Source organism: Rutilus rutilus (genome assembly GCF_951802725.1).
Source record: "Rutilus rutilus genome assembly, chromosome: 15".
NCBI lineage: Eukaryota > Metazoa > Chordata > Actinopteri > Cypriniformes > Leuciscidae > Rutilus > Rutilus rutilus.
In genome coordinates, this window is record NC_140220.1 from 31,955,239 (window position 1) to 31,977,516 (window position 22,278).

Below are 22,278 nucleotides of genomic sequence, written 5' to 3' on the forward strand. Positions count from 1 at the left end.
AATAGCATCAATCAATCTTATGCGCATAATACGTTTCAGAGATTATGTCTTTCAAAGGCATCTAGTGACTTGTACAAACCTTTATTGACGACCGGCATTTTGAGAGGAATACTGATTATTCCAACCAAATCTTTAGTGGGTACTAGGGAACGGAGGATGGCACGGATACGCAATGCTTCACCTTTCCCTTTGTTTATAAGCTGTAAAACAGCATCGGTATAACATTAAAGTGAGGCCGTGTACAGTTCAACAGCACTTTACTGGAGGAAACTGAATGTTTGTCCCCAGCTTTGTAAATCAATAAAATGTGTCAGAAAGGAGCACTCACATGCATCTCAGGTGCACATCGGCCCAGAAGATCAATAAGGGCTGAGTAGAAGGACATAATAGAGTTGCCCATGTGGGCAACCTCCTCCTCCTCTTCATCCTTCCCAACCCTGTCAAAACAAAAAGCAAAAATGCTCAATCCTGAGGTCAAAGGACATCTCAACTACAACTCAAACCTAACATAAAATGGCAGATTATGCAGATATATGGAAGAATTAAGTGGTCTTACGTTGGTGCAACCCCTTCAGGTAAGTTGGGCAGGTCTAAAGCAGGATCTTCTGAGATCTTGATGGCTTCCTTCATGGCAGCGAGTAAACCTTGACCTCCCTCTCCTCTAAGAGCAGGTCCAAAGCACTCCGGACGCCTGATCAAAAGCTTTACAACGACATTAGCGTTCTCTTCAACACTTTCACCTGAGATGACCAGAACACACACAAAAGAAGAAACAATATTTGCATAATGATCATGAAGTCATTTTCTATTAACCAAGATACAAAAAGTATTCCAAAACAAGTATTATTGGTAAAAAGTACAAACCATTGACAAAAACAGCAAACCGTAGGAAGGACAAATAGCGTTCTCCTTCTATTGGGTTCCAGCCAATGTCTGGGTATCCCCTGGCAATGAGCATTGGGCAGTTCTGTAACCCACAGCCTGCCAGATATGTAACCACCTGAAAAACACATGGACAGAATCCAAAATGAAATCCAAATGGCACTAAAAACTGGCTTAGGTAAATTTAATTGGCAACCATTTGGCAGGAAACTTTATTAGGCATTGCAACACATTACATCAATTAAATCACAAGAAATATAGTCTGATCCTTGCTGTGCTCTATTAAAAGTCTTTTAGAAACTTCTACCTCAATTGTTAATTTACATTTAATTATTTAGCAGATGCTTTTATCCAAAGCCACTTACAAATGAGGAGAGCCTCATTTGTAAGTCGTAAATATACAGTACCACCAGAAGTTTATCTAGGGTGCTTAAACTGTTGTTTTCTCATCAAAAATTGCACATTTATATTCCTCACACTGAACCACCAAAACTAAAGAATCAAAATATCAGCTTTTTAACTTATACCAAATTTTTTCTTTACAATCAACCCTTCTGTAAGTAATTTGTATACATTTTATTAAGAAGTATTACATGAACAGGGCTGATGTTGTAGTAACCGGTTACCTTCTCAAGATCAGGTTCCTCTAGTGCCAGAGCCAAACTGTTGTTGTCCATCACAGAGGACGCAGCTACGTCTAAAGGTGTGGAGCCTCTCATGGTTGGGCATGCTGGAGAGAAATAAGAAACTAAAGTTATCTCTATATGGCCACTAGAGACAGTAGATTTTCGGATTTACAATCACCAGCAGATGGCAGTCTTTACTTTTTTTTTTTTTTACTTTTTATACAGCTACTCTGTAAAACCCAATCAGTGAGCTTATATTACTGAAATAAAAAAAATGAAGACTACAACACTATCTATGCAGCATGAAGATGTGTTAACATAAAACTGTACATCTTTGGATGCTTCACACCCTGGTTTGCAGCTTGCGGCATTATCTTCATCTGATCTGATCTGTCCTGTCATTGATCTTGGAGTGATAAGGACTATAAATGTGTAAGTGGGCTCTCAGCTGCTCAATAACGTGCCGTTATAGGAAAGGACTCCTGCAGAGTCAGGTGGTCTTAGCTGCACAAGCTATTATTCACAGTCAAAACAGCGCACTGTGCAGTGTTGCCAGATCTTGCTCGAAAAACAAGTAACCTGAAATAAATGAGTTGCTGCACCAACATAAGCAGCAGTTTTGTTTTTGGGGAGGTGCTCCATGAATCCTGAAAAAAATGTATCCTGTTTTCCACTAAATATTAAGCAGCACAACTGTTCAACTGTTCAATATTGCTAATAGAAAATGTTCTCTTTCAGTCAGTCACGTTCAATGTTACGTCCTTCAGGGAACGAGGGTTACGTACGAAACCAAGACATTTTTTTGAGGACTAAATCATCATAGAATGATTTTTTAAGGATCGTATGGCACTGAAGACTGGAGTAATGGCTGCTGAAATTTAGTTTTGCCATCACAGGAATAGATTAAATTAAAATAGAAAACAGTTAAAGGGATAGTTCACCCAAAAATGAAAATTCTGTCATCATTTACTCACCCTCAAGTTGTTCCAAACCTGTATGAGTTTCTTTGTTCTGCTGAACACAAAGGAAGATATTTGGAAGAATGTTTGTAACCAAACAGATCTCGGTCCCCATTGACTACCATAGTATATTTTTTTCCTACTATGGAAGTCAATGGGGACCGAGATCTGTTGATTACAAACGTTCTTCCAAATATCTTCCTTTGTGTTCAGCAGAACAAAGAAACTCATACAGGTTTGGAACAACTTGAGGGTGAGTAAATGATGACAGAATTTTCATTTTTGGGTGAACTATCCCTTTAAATTATAACACTTTTTACTGTATTTTTGATCAAATAAATGCAGCCTTGGTGAGCATAAGAGGCTTTCAAGAACATAAAAAAAATCTTACAGACCCCAACCTTTATAATGGTAGTGTAATATAATTAGTGTAAATACAATTAATTGAAAAGATAATTGATTAATTATTTCTTTTTACAAAAATAACGTTTCCTATGTACAACTGCCAATCTTAATCATTTACACATCATGGGAGTAGGGGATAGGCTGAGAAAGGCTAAAAAACAGGAGGTAAGGACAAACAAAAAGTACAATGATTAATAATAATACACAGACTGTGGCTCAAACCACAGGTGGGGATATTTGTTAATTGCTATTAGTGGCCTTTATTGTGCTATGGAGCACAATAGCAATTTTTGCCACTCTCCTTTAAATTGTGGCCTTTTTGCACCCCACAGAAAGATAAAATATTTGACTATTTCTATAATACAAACTTAGAAAGAAAGAAAACAGCCCAAAGTAATTTCAATACGTGGACATGGCAACACAGATACTGTGATTCAGCCCTGCCTGACCTGCATCCCTAAAGAACTATGCGTTGTGTGTGTGTGTGTGTGATTACCCAGCCCCACGCTGCTGTTCTCCAGGAGGTAGCTCAGGTGGTCAAACATAGACTTCTGGTTCTGACGGCTGATGCGACAGAAGTAGCACAGAAAGCGACAACAGCTGGCCACCATCTTGGGGAAGGCAATCTCCTGAGAGTTAAAAACAGCATTCGTTTTACTTCTGCTCAGATGGAGATCATTTCCTTCACACTTCAAATTAATCTTTCATCTTTTTTGCGTGCATGTCCTCACGTGGTGGCTAAACGTGTGTAATGTAACATACTCAAGATATCGAAAGAAGCCCCCGAGACAGCTAAACCAGACTGAGGAAATATGAGATGTGAGGCTCCACCGTGAATACAGGCAAATATGTTTTGTACTTCATCTGAGCAGGGAATATGGTCACCCTAAATGCCTGGAACCCATGTCCCTTTGCGTGAGGCCTCTTCAATGAGGCTGCCAAGCAGAAATGAGAGACACTGTGGCAATGTCATATCTGGCAAAGTCAGTGGTGTTAATTCACATCCCAGACTCCCGACAAACCCCAAAAAGATCTGGCATGAGAAGCAACCCATTCCTTCTCTTATTGCCCCTAAGCATAAGACGGTGTAAAGCTGTTAGACACAGGCTGTATTTGCCCATGTACTATGTGTTATCCCTTAAGATGTTGTGTTTAGTTTAGTCTGGCTGAGAGGGTTTATCCAAGTATCCAACTGACTCAAAGGATCTTATTAATATCATAAAAAAGCAGTATTATCTAAATACTACATTCTTGTTTTTAATAATTTGATAAAATGGACAGAAGAAACTTGTTAAGTATGTGCATTACAACCATCAGAATACAACACATCACATCAACAGAACATAATCAGAGCATCCCACCCCAGAAAAAAACTATTTTGGTGCAGTTTTGCTATAAAAAAATATATAGTACCTTATTCTTGTCTCCACCCAGCACATTGACCATGACCTCCATTACTGTCTCGTGCATGCCAAGAACACGCATCAGATTTGGATGCTGGTAAAACACTTTGTTGTTCATGATGTCCCTGAATGCAATAATAAGATACAAATTTTATAGGATGTAGCTGTACAATGCAGAGATGCTTGCCAATGCAATAAGGTGGATATTAAAATGATGTACTATTTTGTCTAAATAAATAGAAAATAAAACAGTAAACAATTAATTAAATAATTTTAAATACATTTAAATATATAATTCATCATCATAATTTAAAACTATTTAAATAATTAATTAATTAAATAAATGTCTAAATAAATTTACAAAAAAAACCTAAAATCAGTCATTTTAAATACTAAAATTGAATTTAGGCATCAAAATACTATAATGTACAGAATGAAAAATTGCTTAAGATTACATTTAAGAGTGTTCATAATTGTTTTTTTTTATTAGCTTTAAATGAGCATTAGATGAGCGTTACATTAAATCTTAATGTAAAACTATGGCAAATGATTATGCACAATAAAATGTCCAATATTGGCCGATGTCGACCATTTAAAAATCTCTTAATATCAACTGATAACTAGTATGGAACAAAAATATTGTGCATCTTCAGTAGAATGTAAACCTCATAAAGACTGGAAGATTTACCCGAGGCCGTCAATCATGAGCTGGCCCTCCTCTTCGCCCATGCGGACGCTGAGTAGTGAACGGATCTGGCCCAGTGAGGCCAGCAGGTTGATCGCGTCCGCTACAGACTTGGCACTGATGGTGTAGCTCTTCCTCAAAGCCCTGAGCAGCTCACCGACGCCATCATACTGCCTCCTCAAAAGGCTGAACATGCTGCGAACCAGTGCCGGGTCTAGGATTTTGCACTCCTGAGCCCAGCTGACCATAGTCTGAGATATCAGCTCCTTCAGGTTGGCTGGAGAAGACAAAAGCATATGAAAAGATATCTGAATTTGTTTAGGATTCTGTATCTTTTAGTATGTTTTTTCCCCTCTTTTAATTAGATCTCTGTAATGTGAAGCACTCAATATGGATTAATGCTATAATTGGTGAACTGGTATATTGTATTATTGCATATAGTATAATACTATTAAATGAGTGAGGGTGAATAGTAACTGTGTTATATAAAAAAAAAAAATGTAAAAGTGGTTTCAGACCTCTGCTCTAGTCATGCTTAATGTGTTAGGACCATTAGTGTATGTTGCTACATCTATTAATATTTTCTATTCACATATTTCCCCCGTATGCGGTTCTTAGAATAGCTGCTCTAATCACCTACTCTTCTCATCAAGAGAGAGTGCAGCACTGGCGCTTTTTATCCAGCATCAGCAAATTTCATCCATTTTAATATCTACCTGTCCACCCATCGCTGGTAACATGATTCAAGCCTATGTTAATATTCTTGCCATCTTAATAGCCTTTTATGCTTACTTGCAGCTCAGTACTGGCTGCATTTCATTCCGGAGGCTATATAACAAATACAAAGTGGAAATACATTTCTAATCAGATGAGATTTTGCTAACCTTTTGGACAAAAACATTCCACTTCATACCAGAGGTGTATATATACAACATTATCTTCCATATCTTCCTTTTAATCTACTTCTTTGAGAGTCCAGCTAAGCTTTAAGCACATTCTGTACAAGTTAAACAATGTAAATGCTTTGCTTAACAAGTTATTTTTCATTAGAAATGTTTGCACACTTTGGTTTAGAATGTTCTGGCCCTCAGGATATCTTTGTAACCAGATAAAGCAGAACAAAAAGGCATAAAAAATGTTAGAAGAATTTGTTTTTGACAAGAGCCTTACTAGGAGCAGCCTGCTCTTGCTCAGTCGGTTCTTCCTCAGTTTTTTGAGGACGACCTTTAATCTTGTATACCAGGGACATCAGGCGGCCTTTAAGAGATGTGTCTTGCTCCTCCTCCTCCTCTTCCATAGGGATGCCTGCATATATACACAAAGATGAACATCTTATCATCCAACTACCGTAGTGCATAGTAAAGCACTATATAAATGCTTCATTCTTTCACTTTGTCTGCATGCTCCAATTATTTGCGCTGCAACTGGCATTTCACGGTATTAGGGTTGAATTAATAATGTCTTTAAAATTCTAATTCCTGAATTTGAATTGTGTTGGAACAGGTTGTAGATTTAAACAAATTCAAGGAAGTAGAATTAAAATAGAAACTTCACAAGCTCATATAAAGATTGATTTGACCTTTCAAAACACTTATAGAGAGAGAAATATGGGGTGAGAATGGAGGTGGACAATGGAAAGAATGGATAAATACAAACCACAATGTAGTCGAAGGTCATCATGGAAGCCTTGAAGTTCCTCTTGAAGCTCCTCGGGGCAGGTGCAATCATCACCAGCGCTGAAGTTCAACAGCATGTTTATCTGCAATGAAAAGTTATATGCTGCTTCAGGAAAAAAGCATCACTCCACCACAACAATAGCTGAGAAGCAAGTCTTCTTTTTTTAATATGATGGATCATGAAATATAGATTTCATAAGCATAACCTTTCACAGAAGTTATGTAACATTCTAATGGAAATCAGCTGTATCTGTAGGAAACCTTTCTGTTGCCCTGGTTACAGAGACAGACAAGTTTATTTCCAACATGAGCTTATGATGTAAAACGCTAGTACAAAAAGTACAGAGGGGTTTCTCAGTTAGTAGATGTGTGTATTTTAAACAGGGTGAACGGTTCTGCCAAGCAGTCCTAATCAGTGTCTCTGAGAATAATGGAGTAGGTGCAGAAGATGCATCTTTTCAGTGACCGAAACAGACACGTAATTAAAAAAAGTAAACATGAATAATTTGGGAAAATGTCCATTCTGAATCAATCTTTGAGGTGTCCTAAGTGCAAATCAAATAAAAGGCAACAATCTGTTCTGATGCCAAGGTGTTTGTTTTCTAGTTCCCATCCAAAAGAATGTAGTCGCATTCAGAAATGAGAAGAAACATGACGACAGCAGGGGGAACATTCCTCGGTCTACAACCCAGTGTTGCTTGCTTTTGTATAATAACAACAAATACTGTATATTTGGAATTACATTACAAAGGAAGTGAAGCGAAACACATTGAGCGAAACATGCTGCATGTGATGAAGACATCGGAGATGGTCTGAAGTCTGTCATTAAAGTGTTCAAGAGTCATTAAAGGCCTTTGGACATTCTGAGCTTTATAAAGAATGTGGCTCTGTGTGGGTCTAAGATGAAGGCCTACCTGCTCTTGTGGAGGTGAGCGGAACTCTCTAGTCTTCTTGGCAGTGACAGCAGCTGACATGTTGAAGGCTAGCATCAACTCGTTGTAGCGGAACTTCTGATTGTACTGCAGCTTGGATACAAAATCATCTGAGAAGGCCACGATAGCCTCAATACGCTGCTTCAGCTCACAGTCACAGAAATAGTGCAGTAGCTCACACATCTGCATGATAAACAAACAGAACCCACTTCATTTGAATGCATATATCTTATAGTTACTTTAGAGGAGTAACAGAGAGTTGAGGTTAAAAACCTGAAAAATTTGTTAGAGATTTTCACTTCCACAGAAAGCTTTTACAGTTACTGTAAAAATCGTCCATATAACTCAAACTCATATACTTCAAATTCACTATACTTGTTTATACTTGTGTCAGGGCAATCGTGGTAGTCAGACTGGTAACTTAAAGGTTACTGGTTCGATTCTCAGTACCAGCAGGAAATGACTGAGCAAGGCACCAAACCCCCAATCGCTCCCAGGGCGCCACAGCAAAAATGGCTGCCCACTGTGTCCACCCACGGCTCCGGGTGTTTGCAGTGTGTATGTTCACTACTCACTACTCCTAATGTGTGTGCACTAACTTGGATGGGTTAAATGCAGAGGACAAATTCCAAGTATGGGTTACCACATGTCACTATGTCTCTAAATGCACAAGAATCATGTAAACTTCTGTAAAGCATTAATCTGGGTGATATTATATACAGACAAAAGTTAAAGAAACACTTTTAGAGAAGTGTTATTCTAGTATTATTCATATACTTGTCACTAGTGGCTGTAATGAAGTACACAAAGTAGGAGTATAAACAGTTTAAAAAATAAACAAAATACTATTATAATATTGAATATTTTGAATTATCTTTTATTAATTTTAATTTAAGTTTTAGTAATTTTGTTATGTGCTTTTGTGTTTACTTATTTATTTATTTTTTATATTTCTATATAGCTTTATTTAATTTTTATACCATTTTAGTATTCAGCTTAAACCTTTAAAAAAATTCATCTAATACTTATATTTCGTTTTATTTCCGAAAATGACTTTTAATATTTATTTAGTTAGTTAACGTTACTTTTTTACTTTTGATATATCTTTTGATATATTTTAATATATCAATATTTAATATTTTAAATTTGTGTTCCGAAGATGAACGAAAGTCTTACAGGGTTGGAACAACATGGGGGTGAGTAATTACAGAATTTGTATTTTTGGATGAACTAACCCTTTAAGGAAAATTTTAATAGTTTAAATAATTAAATAAATTAAATATTAAATAATGATTAAAATATCTGTCCAAAATTATTAGTATGTCAAGAGAAAGAATATTCCAATAGCATGAAAATGAAGGTTTACCATAATTTTCGGGCATTAATCAGAAAATGATGTGCATGGGAAATGACAGGTCATCATGAACAAGACAAGTCATTCACCTGGCGTTTGACCGATTCAGGCAAGCTCTTCTCCAGAAGACCTTTGGGAAGCTGCTTGGCCTCTTTACTCTCTTCCTCTCCCGCCTCCACAGCCTTCTCTTCATTACTGGTGGCCTCCTCTTTCTCGGCTCCTTGTTCTGCAACTGCTGTCTGTTTCTCCTCCTCCTTACCGTCCCCAAACACACTGGGGTCGACGAGGAGCAGAATGATTCTCACCTCCTCGCTGGTCAACGCCCCCATTATCAGCAGTGTGCCAATCAACTTGAGAATCGGAACAAACTGATACTCGACGCTTCCGCCCACAGGATCTCGAATGTGGGTGCCTCCGCCCTGCACAGCTTCCGTCAGCATACTGATGGCTTTCTCCTTCAGGATACCCAGAGGGATCTCGGGGCTATAGAGAGGCTGATCACGCTTGGTGGTAATGAAACACGGAGGGGAGAAGTTGAGGCGAGTGGTAAGCGAGGTGCTCAGGCCCACTCCAGGAAGAGAGTGACGCTTTGAGTCGTCAGGGAAGAGGCGGATGCTCCTTGTCTCGTCCGTCACTGGGATTATAAACTCGTTGTTCATCATTAGATGGGCCTCTTTGGCTGTCTCCAGGTGAATGCTAATGAGGACATTGTAAAAGCCTTCACGTAGCTGACCAGTCAGGTATTGGTTATCAATGGTGTACAGGAGCTGCGATTGGTCGAGATGGCTGCAGAGGGCGTGAGCTACACGAGTGTTGCCCAGGGCACAAAGGGCGCAAAAAAGCTTTAAAGTGTGATAGTGGAACTGCCGTAGATCTTCATTTTCCGACAGCTCCATGATGTCGATACACCTATGGTGGGGGGAAACAGGAAGAGGTTTAAGATCATCCAACTCAGTTGGAATTTGAGTAAGGAGCCAAATGAGCACTTAAGGGGTTTTATTTCAATGAAAGGTCACATTCCCAGGATCACAAAGTTGCCAGTGTGTAAAACTGAGTGCATGAGTAATGCATCACCTGTTCTCCTCTGGGATATGCACGCCCATCATCTGCAGGGGCTCCAGACATTGCACCACCCAGCCATGCCTCTCACTCACACGGGCCGTCTCCACCGACAGGAAGGTGTTGGGCATTCTGCTCCACAGCACGGACACAATTGTCTGGACATCCAGCCGAGGAGGACACTGGGGCTCCGGGTTTTTTTGTAAACTCTTGAAGATGGCTGAAGACAGGGGCATTGCATCCTGTGTGACAATTGATGCAGATGTCAGTGAAGTACAAATATGTGAAACAGAGGAACTTGAGTACATTAGTAGTATAGACTTACTGGGATTTTTGGAAACTCAAACTGGAAGAGGTTGGGACTCGTGGGTTGAATAAACACAGCAGGGAATAGCTTAGTGTTAGGCTCAACCTAAGAAGGCAGAAAGCATATGAAGTCCATTATGATTATAGTTTACTTGCTCTACTTGGACAAGCAAGTGTTGCACACTACTTGGTTTACGCTACTTTTAATTTAAATCCAGTCTGCTCAGACATGATACAGCCTTTACATAATTGCTAATGTGAGTCTGATTCAAAATCAGAACCTGAGGCAAACTAAGACGCACAGAGCTTCATTAATGTTATATTGCAGTAGCCTTTACCAGCTCTCTGGAAAGTCTCACTTTAAACCCAACTGACGTCCCAAATGCTTAACCCTGTAAAGTCTGACATATAAAATATATATATATTTTTTTTTTTTATGGAACAGTTTATTGAACCTTTAGACAAAATTTTCAGGAAAAAAGTTTGTGTTGAGTTTTATATATACCCATATACTATTATAGAGTGAGAATATGGAGTTCATACTCGAGGAGGAAATAAATACCTCAATTTTATTCAGAGGCCCAAACTGAGCAAAAATATGCAATTTGGTGCAGAGAATGGGATTTCGGATGCAGCAATTTTGTAAACCACTTGATGTATGTGCCATTATTGTGCTAGGATAGCTCTGCACATTGTGACATCTCATTGGTCCAAAATAACTGTACAATAAACATCAAATATCACCAAATTGCCTGGGACTGAGCCCCTGAAATGCACTGTCATTTGCAATTTTAATAGATCTATTTAAATAAATGTAAATACATTTTCTTTTTTTTGTATCTTTTATGGTATACCTCTTAGTTGATCACTTATTTTATTATCTTCTCTAGCAAACCTTTATAGCAGCATTAATAGTCAAAATAAAAATCCTGAAAATGTGAATTTAATTATTGAATTATTTAGTTCTGCATTATAATATTGCATTACAATACTGAGCTCTGTATGTTATTTACGTCTAGCGACATCCTGTGCCCTATTTTGTTAAAGGTTCGAAGTTGAGATTACCTGGTATGCGTTAGGCAGCTCTCTGCCATTGGCAGTGAATGAGACCAGACCTGAGGCAAGATCTATGGAGCAGCCAATCTCCAGATCAGTGTTACTACGGCCTGTGGACTGGCTGACAACGTCGCCAGCACAGACCATGTAACAGTTACTTCTCCTCACACTGAATTAAGAGAGATGACAAAAAGACAACAATGAGCACATTCTGAAAAACTTTCTGGGCTATTAATATATGTCGGAGAGGTGTGAAAATGACTGCGTGAAAAAGGAACAGCAGTCTGAATTGATGGGGTTTCTTTTGGTGTTCATTAGGGTAATGAGAACCAGGTTAGTCTTTTGAACTAACCTCTCATGAACACGTCCCCGCTCGTCTCCCAGTGTTACTGTGACGGTGCGAACTGTGTTAAGGCTGAAATGTTTGCTGTAGTAATGGTAGTCTGGTGTTACCCAGCCCACCCAAACTGATGATGGATCTTGTCCGGCAAACACTCTCACAGAGTAAAAGTACTAAAGCACAAGGACATCAAAAGTCAAATAAGAACAATAATAAGGTTATTTTATTATTCTCAAATGTAATTTGATTAGTGGGCTGCAATGCAAGTACTGTGCTTGAGTATAATATATATATATATATATATATTATTATTTTTTTAATTTATTTTTTTACCTTTGTAATGCTGCCATAATCAATCTTGCCTTCATCGTCCTTCTTGGCTCTTTGGGCATCAGCAATCACCTCATTGATATCAGTGATCTTCCGAGGGCCAGAGTGGAAATCAACAGGCATGCTCAGACGACAACAGATCATATCGTCATTGCTGGCCTGGGTTCCAAATGTCTTGTGTGTCACCTTTAGACATGGAGGTGTGTCCACAGACCCATCTATTCTAGTAACCTAAACACAAAGGGATGCCAATTAAAGAACCCATCCCAGTATTTTCCAAGACAGTCCTGGGATATAATCCACAAATTCAACATCATTCTATACCTCAATATGGGGGTGCTCCTCTGGCACATTCACAAATGTTGGCAGGCGTTTGCTGAACCACATGGTGACCTCTCGATTCATGTTGACAGCAAAGGGTTCAAAGCCCTCCTGAAGGCCACACATAGTGTAGTACTTAAAAGTATTAGCATCTTTCCCCAAGTTCATGCGACCAATTTGGGAAAGACCCAGGCTGCACACTGGAATGAACCCTAGGGGTGACAAAGGTCAGTTTGTATCAACATTTTCAAGGTTGGACTGAAAACTGATGACCAGTCATTTAAATGAATGCCATGTTCTATTACTTTTATTTTGACCATGCAACTTTTTAAGTTATATAATATATGTTACACGTTTTGTTTTTATGAAGATTATTGTCTTGTTTACCATCTTCAGTTTCAAAGTCAGCAAAGCAGAGCTCAGAGCCCTTGTTGGTGATTAAGAGCTCTCCATTCAGGGTGAATATCATGGATTTGTCCTCCATGTTGATCATGCAGCCCACCACATCTCCTTTATTCCATGACCGCCCAAAGAAATGACTGCCCATATGCACCCGGCGGCCCTGACAGAAATTTTTTGGATTAGATCAAAACCATTAAAATCATGTATCATTATCGACTAATACATTATTAGCAAACATTATTCGTTTAATTTTGTGATCGGATGAAATATAGTATGTGATGTAGATTCATGAGAAAATATTACTGTTTTGTTCAGTACATTCGAATGTGTTTACAGTTCACACAGAAAATCCTTTGGACTTCACTGTATGTCCTCAATAACTTGTACCACTATATATCAAAAATAAAACTAATAACAGGTCAATGTGTTAGTATCAGATAATCACCCTGTAGCCATCAAAGATGAAGGCTTGGTCATCGAGTCCCAGTTCCTTATCAGGTCTGCATCCAGGCCGTGCCCAGCCCACCCGCATGTCACCTCCAGTGAGCGCCTCAAACTCAAAATACCACTTCCCTGTCTTCACAGCGTAGGTCTTCTCCACACGGAAGAGACGGATGGATTCAATGCCCTCCTCTACATGGTGAGCAGCTGAAGAATTTGTGAAATAATTTATTGCATATTTATAAAATAAAGAATATATACAGACATGGACAAATTTGTTGGTACTCTTACATCTCATTGAAAATATGCTTCATTCCTCCTAAAACGATTAAAATGAATTATCTCATGTATATCTGCATGCCTCGGGTATGTCATAGAGTAGTGCAAATAAAATGTGTTACAATTCCTTGTTTTGAGGACTTTTATTTTGAAGTGTATTTTCTTGATTCCATTGTTCCCAGTGTTCACCTCCTGTGTTTAGTTCCTGTTTACTTTGTTTCCAAAGTCACCCTTGTTAGTTTCCATAGAGATTAATTACCCACACCTGTTCCTTGTTAGCCTCTTCTTATCCTGTGTATTTATATCCTTGTGCCTGGATTTACTCTGGTACAAAACGAGGCATTGGAAAGTTTGTAAGTACATCAGGAGTTTATTTAAATGACACTTGCCTGACAGCTCATGCTACTGCTAACCCGGACACCGACGTCACTTCAGTGAGTTGAGAAAAGCACGTAAAAGTCCTAACAGAATGCGATGCATAAGGATGTAGTGTAATGACGAATTATAATTTTTTCCGAAGTGTTGACAACTTAGTGTTAACTAATAATTGTTATAAACTGGTACTACCAACAAAATATTAGTGCATTCCTGGAACTGGGCGTCGTTACACTACATCCTTATGCATCGCTTTCTGTCAGGACTTTTACGTGCTTTTCTCAACTCACTGAAGTGACGTCGGTGTCCGGGTTAGCAGTAGCCGTCAGCCGTCAGGCAAGTGTTATTTAAATAAACTCCTGATGTACTTACAAACTTTCCAATGTTAGTTAAAAAAAAAAACATTTTAGTTGCAATTGGATCCTATCCTTCATCTTTCTCAAGTACCCCGCATTACAGTGAGAAGATTTTTGTTTATTCTACAGAGATATTCTAAAATTGTCTGGACAGATTTGTTGGAACCCCTAGGAAAGAAATACAAATAATTGTATTATAGTGATGATTCAAGTGTTTTGCTTAATTAGTATCACACATGACTCAATCTTGTAATCAGTCATTCAGCCTATTTAAATGGAGAAAGTATTCAATCTGCTGTCTAGTATCATTGTGTGCACCATACCGAACATGGACCAGAGAATGCAAAATAATAGTTGTCTGATGAGATCAGAAAGAAAATCACAGACAAGCATGCATCTCCAAGCAACTTGATGTTCCTGTGACTATAGATTTAAATATTGTAAAGAAGTTTACGGTCCATGGGACTGTAGCCAACCTCCTGGACATGACCACAAGGGGAAAATCAACCCTAGATTGAACAGAAGGATAGTGCAAATGAGCCAAGGAAAACTTTCAAAGCTGAACTCCAAGGTCAGGGTACATCAGTGTCTGATCACACCATCCATCACTTTATGAGCAACAGAAGCAAACTGAAGCTTTTTGGCAAAGCACATCATATCTATGTTCACAGACGGAAATTAAGCTTTCAAAGAGGAGAGGCTGCTTTCCTGCATCTGGCACAGGGTGCCTTGAATCTGTGCAGGGAACTATGAAGTCTAAACACAATCAAGGCGTTCTGGAGTGAAATGTACTGGCAAGCATCAGAAAGCTCTGTCTCAGTCACAGCTCATGGGTCCACCAACAGGATAATGACTCAAAACATACTGCTAAAAGCACTCAAGAATGGCTGAGAACAAAATACTGGACTGTTTTGAAGTGGCCTTCTATGAGCCCTGAATTGAATCCCAACAGACATTATGGAAAGAGATGCACTCTGGAGAAGGCACCCATTAAAGCTGAGACAGGTGAAGCAGTTTGCTCATGAAGAGTGGGCATAAGTACCTGTTGACAGGTGCCACATATATATATATGAGAGAGAGAGAGAGAGAGCGCATTAAAACTCACACTCTTGATCAGGTGGATCAATGAAATATCCATATCCAACCAGAGTACGGATGGCCTCACGAAGACTGTCTCTGTTCGATTTCTTAGTGCGTTCATCTAATAAAGCATATGGCACCAACCGTGGATTACGACGGTTTTTCAAATCCTTTGAATAAAATGCAAAAGACATGATTGTACACAACTTTATGGGGGAAAAATGGTTGATTTGACTTTTAATCATTCTTAATGGGTTTGTTTGTCAATGCGCTTAAAGGGATGGTTCGGAGTAAAATCAACCTAGGGTCCTTTGCACCATGACCTTGAGCCAAACACCCCCCCCAGAAGCCTTTTTTCCCTTGGTTGAACATTATTCAAGTTAGAGCTTATTTAGAGAAATCAGCCGGATGGCTTAGTGCAGGCGCTAATGGCTCCAAATTTGTATCTCGTAAATTACCCCACTAATAATGGCCAGAATGCTACCAAACTTCTGCAGTAGTACAAATAGGTACAAAACGAGGCATTGGAAAGTTTGTAAGTACATCAGGAGTTTATTTAAATGACACTTGCCTGACAGCTCATGCTACTGCTAACCCGGACACCGACGTCACTTCAGTGAGTTGAGAAAAGCACGTAAAAGTCCTGACAGAATGCGATGCATAAGGATGTAGTGTAATGACGAATTATAATTTTTTCCGAAGTGTTGACAACTTAGTGTTAACTAATAATTGTTATAAACTGGTACTACCAACAAAATATTAGTGCATTCCTGGAACTGGGCGTCGTTACACTACATCCTTATGCATCGCTTTCTGTCAGGACTTTTACGTGCTTTTCTCAACTCACTGAAGTGACGTCGGTGTCCGGGTTAGCAGTAGCATGAGCCGTCAGGCAAGTGTTATTTAAATAAACTCCTGATGTACTTACAAACTTTCCAATGCCTCGTTTTATGAGTACAGAACCTATTTGTACTACTGCAGAAGTTTGGTACCATTCTGGGCATTATTAGTGGGGTAATTTACGAGATACAAATTTGGAGCCATTAGCGCCTGCACTAAGCCATTCGACTGACATCTCGAAATAAGCTTTAACTTTAAAAATGTTCAACCAAGGGAAAAAAGGCTTCTGGGGGGGTGTTTGGCTCGATGTCATGGTGCAAAGGACCCTAGGTTGATTTTACTCCGAACCATCCCTTTAAGGCAACATCATATCTAATGATTAATAAAAAGGACATTTTTACCTGCTGAATACCATAGGTCCATCCTTGTTTGATGCGGTCTTTGGCCCAAACATTATGAGCGTTTTCAGCCAGTTTATCAACTAGAACCTCTTGACCAGGTGTCAGTTTCACTTCAGAAAGGTCTAGTGGTGTAGGTTTATAACCATTTGCCATCATGTAGCTTTAAATTAATTAGGATACAAATGGGAAAGGAATTAAAGCAGAAACAAGAAACATATTAAACAATATCAAAATGTTTAGACAGTTAGCTAAAATATGAACTTTATGATATAATTTTTTTTAGTGTGTGCTAGTTTTACTTCTTGGGGAGTTTCATCTTTTTCAAGTCTTCCTCGGCATCTATATTGACTTGAGCAACATGGCAGCCCAAAGCAAGCAGTGTCCTGAAAAATAATAACTTTCAGAAAACTGAGGAAATGATCAGACAAACAGTATGAGCAATATTTTATGAAAGATGCAAGTTGAAGTGTCAAAGACAAATAGTGTAAAAGAAATTAATCTGTTCAACACCTCATTGAGCTGGTTATTGCGTTTCAATCTAAATACTGCTGAGTCTAGAGGCTGTATTTGGATGAATTTGCAGCCACAGCCTATCAATATGTACTGATGTGCATTTAATTACAATAAGCATTTTAATAATCATAGCCCAAAGTAAAGCCTTTTACAGCATATGCAAGTCTGTATTATAGAGGACATTGAGGTAATACTCACTTCAAAGTTTCAGTTGACATTTGCAGGTTATAATTCTTTTCTGTTTCTGGCAGTTTAGAAAAGTCGACAAGACAAGGGTGCTGTCTCTTGTTGTCATCACGAACCTAAAAAATAGCAATTTATATTAATTAGTGAGTGAAATAATAAATCAACAAGGCCCGATTTCATGTGGAATATGGAAAGTCAAATACTCCAAAACTAATACCACTCTCTAATTCATGACCCGTAAAACTCTTTAGATTTATGTGATGCGAGAGAGAATGCTAAAGTGTTTAGGATTGAATAATGGTGGCAGAATGAAAGTGGCATTGTGCTTGCCAAGCCGCTCTTGCTCTATGACCCCACATACTCACAGCAATGCCACATTGAGCCAGCAAAATCTTATTAAAATCTGATCAATCAGACACCAGCTGGGCCTCTGAAATATTTGTTATTAATAAATGCTAAGATCTGGCCTCAGGAGTAATGGCAGCGTTCAACCACAATTCATTTTTCTGGACAGCACGCTGCTCATTAAGATTGTCTTAACTACTGTAATACCGCAAAGCTCTGTCATCAGAGTGCTTTTCCACTGTGCTCTGCAATTTTGCATTTACTCTCCTGCAGCGATCAGTGGAAGAAATAAGACCGGATCAAAGTACTTTCCTTTTGCCATTACTATCTAAAAATAAGATCTGCATGGCCATCTGCTGTGTAGCTACTTGGGATGCTTAAATATTCATTTAGACTGCAGCCAAGGACTCTCAATTCAGGTTGACATTTTCAATTATCCTCCTCTGGGTTCCTCCAGTAGTTAAAGTTACACAGCAGAAATGATCCTGATATCCGAGCTTGTGTCATACAGAGAGGATCTTGCTTTTGCTGAGAAATTCTGATGATGCTGTTTAATATTTTCACAGTCCCCTGAAATGTTTTCCTACCTTGCCGTACATCCAGCCAAGCTCTATTTTGTTCATGCCCCAGAGCTCATGGATGTTCTCAGCCAACTTGTCCCGCACATTTTCAAGATATGGAGGCAGGACAATCTGGATCATAAGACAACACCAACAACAAAAAAATACAAATGTAAAATTACAATACTAATATTTATGTCTGTCTTTGTCTTCATTTGATAATCACACTAAGCCATTTCAGACTTTGATTAATCTTGAAATAATTGAGCAGCCCTAGCAGAGCTTGATAACATGTAGAAAAGAGTGTAAAAATATGGTGAATTACTCAGTTAATATCTCACCTGGCTGGTGTCGACAGGAACAGGAATGAAGGAAGCCTGGGACAGGAACTCTGTGGTGCCCAGCAGATCTCTCACTCCTTCCAGGTCTCTTTTATACTCCTTCACAGGCTCCACACGCATCTTTTCTTTGGGAAGCAGGGCTTCATAACATGGTGCATAGCCCGCAGGAGGAAGGAACTTAAAGTCTCCATGGCGACCACCCAACAAGAAACGGACCCTTGAGGAAAAAGAAAGAAAGATGGCATTTAAACTCATGATCAATTACTTGATTAATCCTAATACACCACCGGGTTGTTCAAAAATGTCTTGGTGCTACTTAATTTGTTTGGATTTGGTTGAGAAGTCAAATGATGAGTAATGGCCTTTCTCTGTTGATTGAACATAAAGCGAAAGAAGAAAGGGTTCATTTGTCACACAGAACTACTCCTGTAAAATCATTTCAGAAGAGCTAAGCTCAAAGTGAAAATGATAGAAACACATGTTGACTGATTGTTACAGAATTTTGTCCTCATTAATATTAAAACTAATGTATACTGTAAATCCGACTATATTTATTCTTGCTATTTACGTATCTGTAACACAACCCGACAGATCAGCAGTGTTGGGCACTTTGTATTGGAGAAACTCACTTGACCCCTGCAGAGAAACTGACGACGGGAAAGAAGAAGCCATCTACGTTGAAGTCTTCAAACATGCCTTGAACGGGCTGACCGTTAATTCGGAAAGACATGCTAGGGGCTCCGAGATCCAGACAGCAGCTCACCACATCATCTGAATTCAGCAAGTGCTGGTTAATAGAGGCCACGGCCCGTGGGATTCGCCCTATCATAAGTGGAGAGAATAAAGAATTTAGTAGATTTGTGTGAATACTGCTGCTAAAACAAGAGAATCAGAAATGATTTATGAGTTACATTCTTATATTGGTTTTTCATAATGTCATATTAGATTAGCTAGTGAGGAACATGGGTAAAACAGCTTTAAATGTACCTGACCACAGATGAAGTCCATCAAAACTGTAGGAGTAAAGATCGTCACCCACACCGTTTCCTCCCCAACCCTCTCCACCCCCAGGATAGGGGGCATAGCCTTTAGTGGTGGCCCAGCCAACTCGAAGGTGGGTGGGCTCACTGGTTACATAGTGGTCTACTTGATCGATGATCAGCTCAAAGTACCATTTCTTATACTGCGCAGAGCCCTCACTCATGCCCAGGAAGATGTTGGGTCTCATACTGTATAAAAAGAGATCACATTGGAATTATAGGGGAAAAAAATACATCAATTATTAACAAATATTCTGTTAACAAATGTTGACAATGACTGTTAGCTGTACAAAAAAGTATAATTATCTAAATTTGTATTTTTTTGTCTTGTGGTCTAGTAAATGTACTCTGTCGACAAACACTTTTTTTCTTGTTTTATTCATAAATCTAAAAAAGTGGTTCACACTTAAAACAAGAATGGAGCAAAACCAGTAAAAGTAATTTAAATACAATTTTAATCTTACATTTTAATTTAAATAGAAAACCTGACACAAGATGTGAAAAACACGTCTTATTTTCTTATGCAAATTTGCTGAAATAAATCTTGTTTAAAGTTTTTGGCATACATCTTTTTTAAAGAAATCAATACTTTTATTTAGCAAGCACACATTATTGATCAAAATATTGATCAAAAGTGACAGTAAAGCCTTTTACATTGTTATAAATGATTTCTATTATATATAAAAAAAAAAAATTACATTCTATTATACAAAGAATCCTGGAAAAAAATGTCTCAGTTTTCACACAAATATTAAGCAGCACACTTGTTTTCAACATTGATAATAATAAGAAATGTTTCTTGAGCGGTAGATCAGGATATTAGAATGATTTTTGAAGGATCATGCGACACTGAAGACTGGAGTATCGGCTGCTGAAAATTCAGCTTTAGAATCACAGGAATAAATTAAATGAAATAACTTCGGAATAAGAAACGTTTTTCACATTTGTGTGTATGGGGGTGGGTGAGTGGTTTGTCTACCTTTGGACATCATTGACCAGACGTGTCTGGAGCAGCAGGTCTCTCTTGGGAAGCAGGTGATCACAGATGAAATTCTGATTGGCTCTCACAGCCACACCATTGCAGACACACAGGGAACAGAGAACATCTAGAATCTGAAAAGGAGTGTGGGATACAATTTAACAATGCTGTAGTTTTATTCCTTTAAACACATTTTATACTGCACATGCCTATGTACAACTTTATAGTCTTGCGCTTACATGTTCTCAAGTGCATACTTGAGAGGGTTTGCTAGCGTAACATGCTGTGCAGCTCCTAGAATGTATTTACGAGTTTACATGACCTACATTTTATAAGACAGAGGAATTCTCAAGTCAAGTAGCACGGGTCTAAACTAGCAGAAACACCTGCCCCTTGTTAAAATGTCTGGATGTTTGCACCTCTCATTGCACCTTGAGACGTTTAAGCTAATTTTTTACTCTGCTGTTCAACAACTGGGGTCAGGAAGATTTTTTTTCTTTTTAAAAGACATTAAAGGCAGTATTAATGTTACAAAAAAAACGATTTCAAATAAATGCTGTTCTTTAGAATTGTATATTTATCAAAGAATTCTAACAAAAACTTATCACGATTTCCACAAAAATATTAAAGCTGCAGTCTGTAGTTTTTCCTCTTTGTCGCCATCTCTGTTCGAAATCTGCAATTGCAGTTATTCACGGAATTATCAACTTTACGTGCACTGTGCCTCGGCACGGCACAGCGCGGATGAATCCAATGTTTTGAGGAGAATGTGTGGCTGTCAATCACCGCGCTCGTGTGGATACCGGCATTAACAATCACAGATTCTACTTTTTGGAAGTATGACCAACATAAGAACTTTCACTGGAAAATGTCATCTAAACAAGTAAGTAACATCCACTTTTGTTCTGACCAACTAAGGGGAAAAAAGCATTGCAGTAAATCACGCTGATTAAATCCAACGATCGCTTATCATATCACGTCAAACCGTGCAAATTATACTTTGTTCTCAAATTGTTAATGTTAACAACATCAGCATTGCGTGACTACATTTAATGCCCTTCCGATATTTATCCTTGTTTTCGTATGGGCCGGTTGCAGTGTCTTTATTTCTCCTAAGTTTTTCGCGTTTTACAACGGGTGAATCTCCATTTGTCACTGGTGATTGACTGTCAGGAACCTTTCTGGATCCGCCATCAAATTGATAAGTTTAATTATATCAAGTGCTGCGAGAAAAGGCTATAAATCTCCACCTCCAACATCCTCACACGCAATATAGCCTACTAGCCGAGACACCGTCTTTATGTATACAGATGTGACGTAATTACGCAAAGACATGCTCGATTTAATTAATTAAAAACATTATTACAAGCTTACCATTTTGAATCAAGCTAAGGCAAGCAGATCGTTTTGAACGTTTTGCTGGTTATGTACTTGCTCAAAAATTTATTTTGGAAAATGTTTAACCCAAAAAAGCTACGGACTGCAGCTTTAAGCAGCACAACTGTTTTGAACATTGATATAATAAGAAATGTTTCTTGAGCAACAAATCAGCATATTAGAATGATTTCTGAAGAATCATGTGACACTGAAGACTGGAGTAATGACTGCTAAAAAAAAAAAAAATCAGCAAAACTGTTTTTACTGTATCTTTTTGATCAACTAAATGCAGCTGTGGTGAGCATAAGATACTTTTTTTCAAAAACATTAAAAAACTTGCCGACCGCAAACTTTTGAACAGAATTGTATGTCTCCCCCATAATATAGAAATGTACAGATTCACACTAAATCTGACGGATTTATCTATGA

General features: G+C 38.5%; 1 protein-coding gene across 4 annotated transcripts in view; it reads right to left on the minus strand.

Moving 5' to 3' along the window:
* ryr3 (ryanodine receptor 3) overlaps positions 1 to 22,278 on the minus strand; it is an 87,121-nt gene that overhangs the window by 28,726 nt on the left and 36,117 nt on the right. For all 4 annotated transcript variants that reach the window (XM_084431615.1, XM_084431616.1, XM_084431614.1 and 1 more), the window contains 29 exons: positions 20,473 to 20,606; positions 19,441 to 19,682; positions 19,083 to 19,275; positions 18,454 to 18,670; positions 18,140 to 18,244; positions 17,220 to 17,323; positions 16,808 to 16,891; positions 16,509 to 16,668; positions 15,293 to 15,437; positions 13,182 to 13,384; positions 12,722 to 12,896; positions 12,338 to 12,546; positions 12,017 to 12,244; positions 11,696 to 11,856; positions 11,353 to 11,512; positions 10,307 to 10,393; positions 9,997 to 10,223; positions 9,012 to 9,831; positions 7,551 to 7,751; positions 6,617 to 6,719; positions 6,131 to 6,265; positions 4,964 to 5,237; positions 4,286 to 4,400; positions 3,369 to 3,501; positions 1,509 to 1,612; positions 865 to 1,000; positions 557 to 740; positions 329 to 437; positions 80 to 200 (listed from right to left, as the gene is read on the minus strand). In XM_084431615.1, coding sequence (XP_084287741.1) covers positions 80 to 200; positions 329 to 437; positions 557 to 740; positions 865 to 1,000; positions 1,509 to 1,612; positions 3,369 to 3,501; positions 4,286 to 4,400; positions 4,964 to 5,237; positions 6,131 to 6,265; positions 6,617 to 6,719; positions 7,551 to 7,751; positions 9,012 to 9,831; positions 9,997 to 10,223; positions 10,307 to 10,393; positions 11,353 to 11,512; positions 11,696 to 11,856; positions 12,017 to 12,244; positions 12,338 to 12,546; positions 12,722 to 12,896; positions 13,182 to 13,384; positions 15,293 to 15,437; positions 16,509 to 16,668; positions 16,808 to 16,891; positions 17,220 to 17,323; positions 18,140 to 18,244; positions 18,454 to 18,670; positions 19,083 to 19,275; positions 19,441 to 19,682; positions 20,473 to 20,606 — 5,269 coding nt within the window. The remainder of the gene's footprint in view (positions 1 to 79; positions 201 to 328; positions 438 to 556; positions 741 to 864; positions 1,001 to 1,508; positions 1,613 to 3,368; positions 3,502 to 4,285; positions 4,401 to 4,963; positions 5,238 to 6,130; positions 6,266 to 6,616; positions 6,720 to 7,550; positions 7,752 to 9,011; positions 9,832 to 9,996; positions 10,224 to 10,306; positions 10,394 to 11,352; positions 11,513 to 11,695; positions 11,857 to 12,016; positions 12,245 to 12,337; positions 12,547 to 12,721; positions 12,897 to 13,181; positions 13,385 to 15,292; positions 15,438 to 16,508; positions 16,669 to 16,807; positions 16,892 to 17,219; positions 17,324 to 18,139; positions 18,245 to 18,453; positions 18,671 to 19,082; positions 19,276 to 19,440; positions 19,683 to 20,472; positions 20,607 to 22,278) is intronic.